The following is a 12,408-nucleotide window of genomic DNA, read 5'->3' on the forward strand; positions in this document are numbered from 1 at the left end:
TAATTAATTCCATTTTAAAATTTCAATTTTTTCCTCGATAATTCTCGTCAATTCACCCTAATTCAAGTCGGTTGAAAAAATTTCGATTCATTCTTTTGTAATTCCTGTGTTGATTTTAATTCTGCATTCTTTTTCTCTGCAAATAGACGATACCGGCTGGAATCCGAACTAATTCGAATCAAGTTGACTTAATTTTCCATAACTCATTTATTTCTCACTTGATTCTCACAAATTCATTTATTTTCCATCGATTCAATCAATTCTCATTCATTCGGTTGAATTGTCATGAATTTGAATAACCTGTCGTCGCATCGTTTCATCGACTTACTTTCCCCTCGCCCTTTTCATCGCACACCTTACATTTAGATATACATACATAGGTATACGTACAACGCGTATAGTTGCGCACACACACACACACACACACACACGGTCTGCACTCTCTCCTTAGTCTCTTCCGCATGCATAACTCAGCAAATGTAGGTACTCGTAGTTCGTTATCGAAGTTGTACTTGTGTATTTTTTTCTCTCCACTCTTTCTGCTGGTTTTATAAAGAAAAAAAAAAAAATAAAAGAATCACGATGAAAAAGTTAAAAAGTAACGATTTTCACAGACATTCTCCTCTTTGCACGAAAATATTGAAAATGATATCGAAGAGACAATTCACAGACAAGATTGCGGTGGTCGTGGTTTCAGCGATGAATTATTCTCCGCAACGAGAAAACCTGAAAATATCACATCTCTCGCTGCCGAGAGTCCTCTTGCTGATTGCGAGAAGAACACGCGTTAAACTTGACTCCTCTTTCTCTTTCTCTTTCTTCGTCACTTTTTTATTTCGCCATTTTTCTCCTCTCGTTCTAGCTTTTAAGTATGATGAAAAAAGTGATCTTTTTCCTTTCAACTTTTAAGTTCTTGCAGACTTTCTGTTCTTCTTGTTGTTTTCGTTGTTGTTATTATTATTACAATTATTATTATTGTTTGGCAATATTGAGCCTTAGCTGGAACCTCGGGGTCGTTGGTTACCCGAGGGTTTTTAATCGAGATTTTCGTAACTTGAAACTTTCTGCCTTGAGAAAAAATTTTTTTATTCTACCTTAAAATTAACCCTTCGAGTACACGCCTGTTTTTTCGATCGTGGAGGACACTCTGGGTCAAAATGAGCCTGTCCCATTTTTGACGTACGAATACGATGTACGCGAAGAAATTCAGGGGTATACTTTCGGTATCTTGCAACGCGATAATGTAACTTAGAGGTATGAATAGTACGAATAAGTCATAAATGTAAATAAAAAAGAAAAAAGAGAAAAATAAAAAACAACCGGAAGAAGAGAAATTTTTGAAGTATTACCGTTTAGAAGAAAAAGATAAGGGTACCCGGTACGTTTTCAAAGGATTAAAAATATCGTTGCGAACTTTTTTTGTCTGGTAAAAAACGCTTCAGCGAATAATCAAGAAAAGAAAATTGTGCACCAGCCCAAAGGGTGTCGGTTAATCGTCACGTTACACCCCAAAGTAACATATGATACTTGGCAGTTTCTCGACGCTCGGGGAAGGTGGTTGAGAATTTTTCCCAACCTTCAGTAACATCAGCCTTTCGACGCACGTGTTAATAAATATACGTGTACGTACGTATAATATTGGCAGGTACAGCTGGAGAAGCAGTCACGTAGTTCCGGGCTTTTGGTTCTCTCGCGCTTTGTACGCTAACGAAAGAGGTAAACGCGCGGGCTTGCAAGGTACGTACGTGCCGGGTGTTGCAAACTTTATCACTTTCGAGCCGGGCGAGATACGCCCGTACGAGTAGGTGGAAAACCCCTGGGAGAGTTGTTTGTTTGCTTGTTTAAAAATAAAAAAAAAAAAAAAGTATTGCAGTGTCGCGGTACTCACAGTCTTGTAGAACATGCAGGCCTGTCTATCCTCGTCCTCCCCTGTCGGGCAATCTATGAAACCGTCGCACAACACGTGGTCGTCTATGCACCGATATCGTCCCATCCGGTCCGGCGTTGGGCACGCGAACCGTTCCATTCCGTCCTCCGAGGATGGACACTCTGGAAAATAGAGGCGAGGTTAGCACAGGATGTTTTTTATAAATTTTATGTTTTCCAGTTTCGTGCTGAGTCCAAAAATTACTTCCATTTCCCTCCGTCGCGTAGTGTATTTTTGGAAAATACGAGGTGTTTGCGTCAAAAAGAAGAGCATACGACGATGATGGAAAACAATACCGTTTCGTTGCGGTGAACTAAACGACATTACTTGGAAAATTAAACAAACAATTTCTTCGTGAAATTTACTCTACGTTTCTGTCTTCGTTCTTTGGACCTACGAAACTTTTTCTTCTTCTCTTCGATACTTCTCCGAACACGCCTTCCACGTTCCGTTTTCTTTTTCCCTCTTTTTGTTTATTTTCGAGTCTCGCTCTAATAGATATTAAACGAAAGTAAGAAATCGCTTTTGCATAGAATTTTTAAAATAAATAACACGATACCGGATTTCGAATTGAATGGAAGTTTCACTCTAAATGAAATTACGTGCACGAGTTTAAGAAAAAAACCCGACGTGATGAAATTTTTACTAGTATTTTTCCCGGTTTCAGTGAGTAAAAGTCTGTCAGAAATGGCTGAAAAAAAGAAACCTGTGCAGTTTTTTACTGATCCCCTCGCAAGATGGTGTTATAAAAGAACCCTTCGTCGATCAAATCAACGATTATCGTTGCGATAATTCAGCCGAACTCTAACGTTAAACGAGATTGGAAAATCGCGATGATAACCGCCGCATTCCGCGGTAAAGTTATTAACTTATGCGGTAACCTCAAGCGATGGTTCACGGGTACCTGTAATATAGAAATCATCCCCCTGCCTCTTGGGGTATTTATTTATGGGGGGAGGTTAAGCGATAACACGTGATTCATAATTCAACGGCGAGCCGTTCCTTGTATAATACCCGTATACGTTAGCTGTACCTACGTTATATACGTTGTTGAACGACTCGAACGACTCTGAGTTTCGCAATGTAGGGACGTTTACTTTACGCTGCTTTATGCCGCATCGTTGTTTCTGTGCGCTGAATTTCTGAGTATTAAATAAAAAATTCCGGGAATACGAGCTCCCGTATTCGGGATATATACGGGACTGCTCGCGTGACTCTGGTGTGTGGGTTCGACGTATAAATGGCGGAACTTGGATCAACTTTGTTCAAACTTTTTGTCACGTAGGTGTCTTTTATTCATATATATATATATATATATATATATACATACATATATATATATATATATATTATGTATATAAAGATGACGAAGCGTCGTGTATCGGAGAGGAGAACGTCTTCTTTTAATCCTCCGTAGGCGAATACATATAATGCCCGAATGATAACGATCGCGTAATGACGATGAGAATAACGAGCAGCGCGGTGTCTTTTAATGCGAAGGGAAAATACATGTATATATATACATCGGCGAAGTATCATCCTTCGCAAGCAATATCTTCTTATTAAAGCCCATAAAGCCAGATTAGAGTCTCCTTCGAAAGCTTATACAGGGCAGTTGCGGTTCTGCAGAGGCGTCACTTGACGTCGAACGTGAGACGTAATCTGATTATATTACCTACGTAATAACAATCGACTCTCTCATCGTATTCTCGACTCTCTCTTATTTTCCTTGAGATTACGGTGAGATGAATGAAAAAAATCAAGGTCTGGATTTTTTTTTTTCTTGCGACATTTATACACACTTCTCTTACGCTGTACGAAATACTTGAAACTTGATACAACCGGCACATACAGAGGATAAGGATAGATAACGCAGATCTGCGTCTTTTTCTTTTCCGAATGTTCATTTAGCGGAGTGTTAATATTCGCGGAAGTAGTCATGAATTTAATATGAAACGACGTTCGTACGAAAACAGGTGAAAACTACAGGTTGAATGAAATAAAACTACCCATATCCAAAGTTTTCATCGTTCAGTTGAAGCTTAAAAATAACAGGAATAAATACAAAATGTGCGGGATAAATCATATCGCTGTTGTGGTTGTTTTTTTTATTTTTTTTTCACTTTCTTTTTGAAGCAAAGCTTTGATTCGTCGGATTCCATTTATGAACTTTATCCGCTTCATCTTTATGGATCATCCAACTTATACTACAGTCTGCCATCATACTGACGTCCCAAAGGCTTTGATATCTTCTTTCCATCTCTTTTACATCTTGATGTAACGGTTCACCTTGTTTTTTTTTTTTTTTTTTTTGGCAAACGATGAATGTGCGAATTACAAAAGTGAAATTTTAGACTCATATTACATCCCAAGTCTTTATAGTTGCTGTTTAACATTTCTTGGAGAACATTTTTATAATTTGTAGGATATTTTACGTTGTCTAAAAATTTAGCAACAACAGTTTTGAAGCGATTCCAGGTTTTTTTTCTGAACTTGTCATGATATTCTCAAAGTCTGCATCATGTTGTCAACGAAGTATACATGAATTTACTGGATTATTCCTTTGAAACTGTTATAAATATTTATTTTAATAACAGTTATTCTGAGAAAAGTATCACTCCGTGTATATCTATATGAATAGCAAAAAATCGTGATGTGATGCCTAAAAACGAAGTTGATATTCCGAATCAGCGGACCAAAATCTATATCTATATATATATGTGTGTGTATCATGTACGAGTAATTAGAAAACTTTTTCATCGCAGACCTGCGTAAGTAATGTTTCGGAATTAATTAGACAGCAGAAGTGAAGTTTGGTTCTTGATCGCAGCGGAGAGAACCGAGTGGTGTACCATGCTTTGAGGAGCAGCCACTCGACTGACTTGACACAGTACCTACGGGTTGTTGCTGCAGCCTCGAGTGCCGAATTGATGGCTGCGTAGCATTGCAGGTTCGTTGTCTAGGTTATACCTAGACACTTGACTCGACAATTCAATTACCTTTGGGCGTGTGAAGCCTTGTGTGTGTAAACTAGGGTGTCCCCCCCCCAAAAAAAAAACAAGACAAAAATTGATTTTTCACGGTCCTTACCCTGGAAATTTTAGTTTCGATAGAATAAAACATTCTCGCGAAGAGGGAGCTTTGTAGCTTAAGTGGAATCCTGCGCCGCTCGTTGAACGTTTATAATTATAACAGGCAATTAACGTATGTAACGAACTGTTTGAAAGGAAAAAATTAAAACTATAGGGATTGTATTTGAAATTAAGAGAAAGAAGATTCTACTCGATAAATTAATTGTTTGAAATTGAAATTTTTATTATCGATATGTTTGGTAATTGAGTTTGAGAAAAATTGGACTGTTTTAATTTACGATGGAAGCATCCGATATCTAAGAATGAGTTTCAACTGATTCGCACGGAGAAAGTGAGTTTGTTAGTAAAGTTGTGTCGAAACGAATCCTGGAAATGTTTGGAAAAGCGGGAAATGTCAGGGAATTCGATACGTCATTGACGCTAGGACACCCTGTATAATAATTACCGTCATTAGAGAGCGTGGCAATGAGAAAGAAAGGGAAAAGAGAAGAAAAGAGAAGAGAAGAACAAAGCAGAGAAATAATAATGTAAAATGAATTGAGCCTTAATTACGAGCAGCGAAGGAACAGGAGTAGGAGTGGGTGGGTTGGCAAAGTCGCAAAAGGGATGAAATTAATTATGCGCGAAAGGTTCATTGGCTTGACTATATCACAACGACCTCAGCCAGGTAGGCGTACCTATAACCATTAACAAAGTCATCAACGCGGCGCTGTGCTCGAGGAGGAGCCGGTGGCTTGGGAAAATTAGGTAATTACATTAACGATGGATTTCCGAAAGATCGGCGGGTCTCCTTACTCGTCATTGTGGAACCGGTGTAGTTACCGCAACTACAAATCCGCCAGCGGACGACTGACTGTCCAACCGTCTACCTTTATCGAGAATCTCTTTATCGGGGCTGGAAGGCGGAAGGCGCAAGGACGCGATTTCAAACGCTACTTGTCAAAATGTTGTCTTTGATTTAAAACGGAATGAAATGGAACGAAATTGGATGAAATTGAATGAAATTGAATGAAATTGAATGAAATGAGACTCGGAGTTCGCGTAGCGTTTGGAAATTGAGGGTGATAAAAAGGACGACGTTTGTGAAAAGAGTGATTTCCCATACCGTACTCGGGATTTCCTTTTCATTACCACCGTGCGCTTATCTACAAAGTGTACTTTTTTTCATCTTACTTCAAGAGAATTTCTAAATTACGTAGGCATTTTAATTCCGACCCCTCAAACGTCATTTCACAATGAACCGCATTGGTGTTCTCGCTCGTTCCAAGAACGCATTATCATGCGACTGTATTCCATGCTCAGGTATCTGATTCCGTTCGCAGCGTGATTAGAATAACCGCACCCTTATCTCTGCACCTGTTCGCCGGGTTCGAACGAGAAGTGACATTTATTATAGAATCACCTTGATATACTTTTATATCGGTGAAAAGAGTCTGCGGTGCTCTCTTATCGCTGCACATACAATATACATACGTACGGCATATAACTTTACCTTTTACATACCCCACCTACCCGCAAGCTCGACGCTTGCAGCCAGTTATTTAACTACCGACACTTCCAATTTTACTCTCGCGTTACTACCGCAACACCACCGCGACCTGTTGAACTGCAGCGTCGTAGGTATTATTTGTCGACGATACGCCAAGCGCAGGTGTAAAATTATCGTTCTATTCAACTCGAATCGGGGATGCCCAATGGCATAAGGTCGTAAACACGAAAAATGCGATTTCAGTGGCAACAGGGTGTATGATATATTTTATCTTTCGTCATGCGCTTTGAAAATTGTCGAAACGTATGATGCGTGAAAAAAAAAACGAAAAAAATTCTCTGAGATAAAAAACAAAGGCATAAAAAAAAACATGTTTTAGGCTTAGATACGATCGGAATAAAAAAAAATAAAAATTACACCCTCGTTTTGATGGCGCTTACGACCTTACGCCATTGGACACGCGACGTGTGTAATAACGTTGACATCGCGTATCGTTGAACCACATCTTCACAATCACCGTTTTTGGAAAATTACTTACCAAAAATGGTAATTAGGAATAATCCGTCGTGATTTGAAATGGAGGGGGGATATAAAACAATGGGACAGGTACTGTGCAGGCCTGTTAAGAATAGCGGTTGGACAGCCGTATCCCTAAGTACACTTGTTCCTCATTTCAAACTCAAGAGCTATCCATCCTGATGCCGTCTCTTTGTACCCTTTGTAATGGCGAATCGTTGCGAGAGGGTGCGGGTGGGTAGGTATAAGTAAGCGCCCGTGGCGTGAGAGAATTTAAACCTGTCGTGTAATAAATATTAAATGAAGTTCCTTTATATTTACCACCGTGCCAGTGTTAGCTCTGCGGAGTTGACTGGTTTGCCAAAGGTAGAAGTATTCCAAAGTTCGGCCTTTCGCCTTTATCGCGAAAGGTACGCGTACGTACATGTATAATCGCCCGTATACCTACTTAAACAAAACGAACAAAGTTTTACAAATTTTCCGTTGGGGTTGAGACGAAGGCTGAGGAGGCACCTTAATTATTTTTTTTTCCTTTTCTTACCTCTGGCCGATAGCTTTTAAACTATTCTTCCGATACACGATTCATCTAGCGGGTGTGGTCTTTGGCCTCCTAAGGCTATTACGACCGAACGATACACTCTGTAGGTGGGTACTTGAATTTCTTCCTTTCCTGTCAAACTCTTCTCATTGTCCCGCAAGTCGGTTCAGCGGTAATTAAAGCATTACGAATAAACGAAACAACCGTCTTATCAGATAAAGTTCGGTTTTGTAGAAACCGGAACGATATTTCGGATTCGTTTTTTTTCGTAAAAGAATTGATAAACAAATTTTAAAAATGAATATTTTCCGTACTTCTTCTATTTTCGTACGAATTTTCGCGTATCGAACCCCAAACGTAGTCTCCCATCGCGTTCTCGTTAATTTATCAGGGTAAAAAAGACCAAAACAAACTTTATAAGTAATAAATAAAGGTTTTGGTTATTATTTTATGTATACAATGGAAACTTATTTATTTCGATAGAAACTCCTGTGTCATCGAAGGAGATGTCAATGGTGCAAGTGCACGCAGTGCATGCCGTATCAAATCGAACCGACGAGTTACATTTGGAGGAAAGTATAAACTCGATGATCGAGTGATGCGCGTTGTACGAACCAATGCGATTGGATCGGATTGAATTGGAGATAACTTTGTGAACCTTGTTGGACCGTTTGACATTTTGATGAAACGTCCCAATTATTTACTTGAATGACGTTAATCAGGAACGAGAGTCGGGGATACTCGGCGGCACTCTCGTTTATTCGCTGTAGCCGGTACCATAATTCCTTTCATCGAGTGTAATTCAATAATTTAACCCCCCTCCACCCCCGGAGAGGGAGTAAGGGAATTAAACCCCTCTTATTGACCGTCAAGAGGTCTGATTTCCTTTTTTCGTAAATTCCTTCGTCGTACCCTAAGGTCTATTCGTCATGTTTAATTTTCGTCGCCCAAGCTCCGGTAATTGGCCCAGCTTCTTACGCCGATGACGGAATGAAAATATATTATACCTAAGCAATGTTAAAACAGCGTCAAATCTCAACAGGCTTTCAAACGGATGAGAATGAAAGAAACGCAAATCTGTCACAGTGCAGATCCGACAGATCCACCACACTCATTTTTCTACGACGATAAGAAAATGTGACACAAGACTATTGTCTGCAACACGGTATGAGAATAAGAGCCACAGGTTGTCGAGATCCAAAGAGTGAGAAGGACTCGGCATCTGGTAGATATCGTTTCTTTTATGTGGATCTATATCAGGCCAGATGCAGGTTGAAGAGCGTCCGAAGTCAGCGTACCGCTTATTGACACGCTCAAACTGCAAATTTCTCGATGACCAAAACCAATTGCTGGAGGGTTAGATGGTACAAATTTAATTTCTGGTCGTTTTAGGACCAAGGATCAAACAGATATACAACCCAGAAGGGTCAATAATTGGATAAGAGTCGATAACCGAACGAATTGTCTTGTGCCAATAAAATTTGATTACTCGTACTGGTTCTCATGTCACAAGCATTTGTTATAATATTTTAGTTATTGGTAAATCTCTCGATTTTTCCATTTACGAGGTAAAAATAATGCTCGTGAAAACAGCAAATTTTTTCTTATCGTTTCATAATTGTGTTTTACTTCTCCGTTTTCTCTCAAATTCACGCCCTCTCACGTCACGATCTTCTCTCCCGTTCTTTATTTGAAGATTTTTTATTTCACCTTCATTTCATGTTCGGTTCGCTTAGCTTTGCCATTAATAAATGCAAAATTCCTTTTTCATCGGAACCTGCTCGGTGATGAGAAGGAGGAGGAGGAGAACGAATAAGAACCGATGTGTTTTTCTTACCGAGGCAATCACGTTTCGTTCAACCGCGATGTATTCTTTGATAAAAATTTTTTTGATGGACTGTTTTTTCTTCATCTCGTTTCATTTGAGGGATGACGGTTCAGTAATTGCTCGAGGTGCCAAGCGGACAGATGGATGTGTATTCGGTATAGTTTTACGTACGCTGGCTGACTGATATATATATTTACGTATATATGTATATACGTACATGTATAATTATACCGTATCACAAACTGTATCGACTATTTTTTCAAAGTGCACGTCGAAAATATTGTCCCAAATAACGAAAAAAAGATGACGTCCAAGTTCAGGCCTTATTATTAATATTCAAAGGTTCATCATCGCGATTCTCTATTTTCCATATAAATAACAACATGGGAAATTTTTTTTTTAACTCCAACAAGGCCAGAGAATGTTTTTGTAGGGAATTGAACGCTCTAAAAAAAAGGTCTCTCATCATTTTATGATAAATCTACTCTCTCTAATGTTATTTGAGATCAAACATTATTTGCAAGAACCCTGAATCATTTTTGGTACAGTACAGTTCGAGAGCATCTTTTTCTCGTAATTTGTATTCGTTATTTTCAACTTGAATTTTGAACAAAAATACGTAAGTGATTTTTTTGATACGGTCCGACACATACATATACATAGGTATGTATATAGAACTCGGTATCAAAGCGGCGTTCTATCGTCATATTCTCATTATTCAACTCCCGTCTAGGAATATCATCTTTTTCTGTTACTCGTATGAATATTGATGCTACGGGACGTTCACGTATCCACTTCTCAGCTCTTATACGTACACCTATATCATATCGATCGAAACTTCTATAATGCCATTCTGACGCGCAGTGGAGTTCGGGATGCTTCGTTCCTTCGAATAATACGTCCATGCATGTGTACCTTGATGTGTGTTGTATTGTATGGTACGTACACGTATGCGTACACATACGACGAGTTATACGTATCGACGAGGTCAACTCGCACGAGGCTTTTATTGTTACTCGGAGAAAATGTCAAATGACGAAATGAGGAAGAAGACTGCGAATTAAACGACGAACTTCAACCTGATGCTGATAGATACATATCACGTACATATCTACCGAAATCTCATCGATTTCCATTTTACGCCTGATCAATACATGCTTTTCTTGTATACGAAGTGTGTTAAAAAAATAAGGAGAATTTTTGTTTTTTGGAAATAATATTATTCATTCGTCAAGAACAATGTTACCCCCTTGAAAATAGTCACCATTGGATACTGTACACTTATGACAACGCTTTTTCCAATTCCGGAAACATTTCTGGAACTCGTTCTTTCATCCCAGCGCGCTGACTTGATCAGTGTTACATTAGCTGGCGTTTAAGGGTGAAAGAATTAAGGTTTAAAAGAGGGTGTCAGGCTGCTGCGCTTTGTTTTCGTTAAATTTGAAATGAGAAAATATAGCGTACGTACCCGCAAGTTGGTGCGAAAAATACGGAATGTCAAGGTACTCTAAGGATTACACACCTCTTATATAGTACATACATACATACATACATCCAAAGAAAATATAAGGAATGGAAAAAGTTTTTAATACCGCATGACGAGGGGTGCGAAAGCTATGTGCCATTGTTGTTCATGCCACCTGCGCCTTATGGGTAAGACCGGGTAGGCGTCGATAAGAGCGTTGCACTCTGGTTATCTTCACCTTGAATCACATATACACATACAGGGCATTCCAAGACAACCCGTCGAGCGGTTGATCGTAACATTTTTGAATTTCACCAAGGATTATTCCTACGCTGGTACGACCCGTGAAAGGCTTCCAAAGAAATGTGCAAATTTTTTTAATCACTCGTCTTTACTCTATGATTTTTTAAACCTATCTGAAAAAAAAACCCGAAATGATTTTTATGAAACGAGAAAAAAAACCGTCTGGTTTCCGAAATTAAATCTTGCGTGAAAATGTTCAATTTCGTAAAACCAAATGTTTTTTTTTTTTTTTTCTCGTTTCATAAAAATCAATTTGATTGTTTTTGATATGGGTTTAAAAAACAGGGTCGTAATAACGTAGGAAAAATCCTCGGTGAAATTAAAAAAATGTCACGGTCAACCGTTCACTGAGTTGGAGTGGAACGCCCCATACATGTACATAGATGCATGAGCATTTCACTGGTGGAATAAACGCGCGCATTGTGTTTTACATCGGGTTTTTATTTTTCTCCCGCACCGCGCGGTTAGAACAGAGAGATAGGAAAAGCACGAGTTTTGCATAAACCACGGAGTAGAACAAGCGAAAAACCGTTACATTTCATTTCCATTTTCACAAAAGTATAAACTTTTCCTCACACGGTGGCTTGTTCTCTGCGTGGTTCAGAATTTTTACGATCCAAAGTTGGGAAATTACGAGGACAGAGCTACAAAAACGACGGCAAGCTGGATGAATACCACGACTACCACCATCGACAACAGCAGTCGCTGCCGCTATTTGCTGCAAGATTTCTTGAGTATGGCGTTTGTCACTTTGCTTGTGAAACAAAAGAGACCCTGCGGAAAAGGAGGGAAGAGACCGAGACCGAGGAAAGAGAAACGTGGCGGTAGAGATCATCGCTGAAGTGAGGCTGCTTTGCTCTTCCCTTACCACTTATATAATAAACAATGGGAACGGGCAACGAAATTAGAACGTGGAACGAGGAACAAACTGATTGGAGGGTGGGTGGGTGGGCATCCCTCGTGAGACACGCGGCTGTAACGCCGGCAGAAAATCTCTTGATTAACTCCCCTCGAATCCTGACAGACGATCCCAGCAGGGTTGTTTTTTTTTTTTTTTTCTTATTTTTTGACCAAAGAGATAAAACGAGACGAAGAATCTTACCTCTAGGTACGGTAGCTGGCGTGGTGAAGATCAGTTTATTTCGGACTTCTCTTATACGTATATACACCTTTCACACACGCACGCACGTACGATATGTGTATAGGTATAATAATACTGAGGAAACGAGAAAGTTGGGTTATGTCCGCCT

General features: G+C 39.3%; 1 protein-coding gene across 1 annotated transcript in view; it reads right to left on the reverse strand.

Annotated features, from left to right (window-relative positions):
* LOC124177874 overlaps positions 1–12,408 on the reverse strand; it is a 55,248-nt gene that overhangs the window by 716 nt on the left and 42,124 nt on the right. The window contains exon 2 of the mRNA XM_046560775.1: positions 1,889–2,049. Coding sequence (XP_046416731.1) covers positions 1,889–2,049 — 161 coding nt within the window. The remainder of the gene's footprint in view (positions 1–1,888; positions 2,050–12,408) is intronic.

This window comes from Neodiprion fabricii, chromosome 3 (assembly GCF_021155785.1).
Source record: "Neodiprion fabricii isolate iyNeoFabr1 chromosome 3, iyNeoFabr1.1, whole genome shotgun sequence".
NCBI lineage: Eukaryota > Metazoa > Arthropoda > Insecta > Hymenoptera > Diprionidae > Neodiprion > Neodiprion fabricii.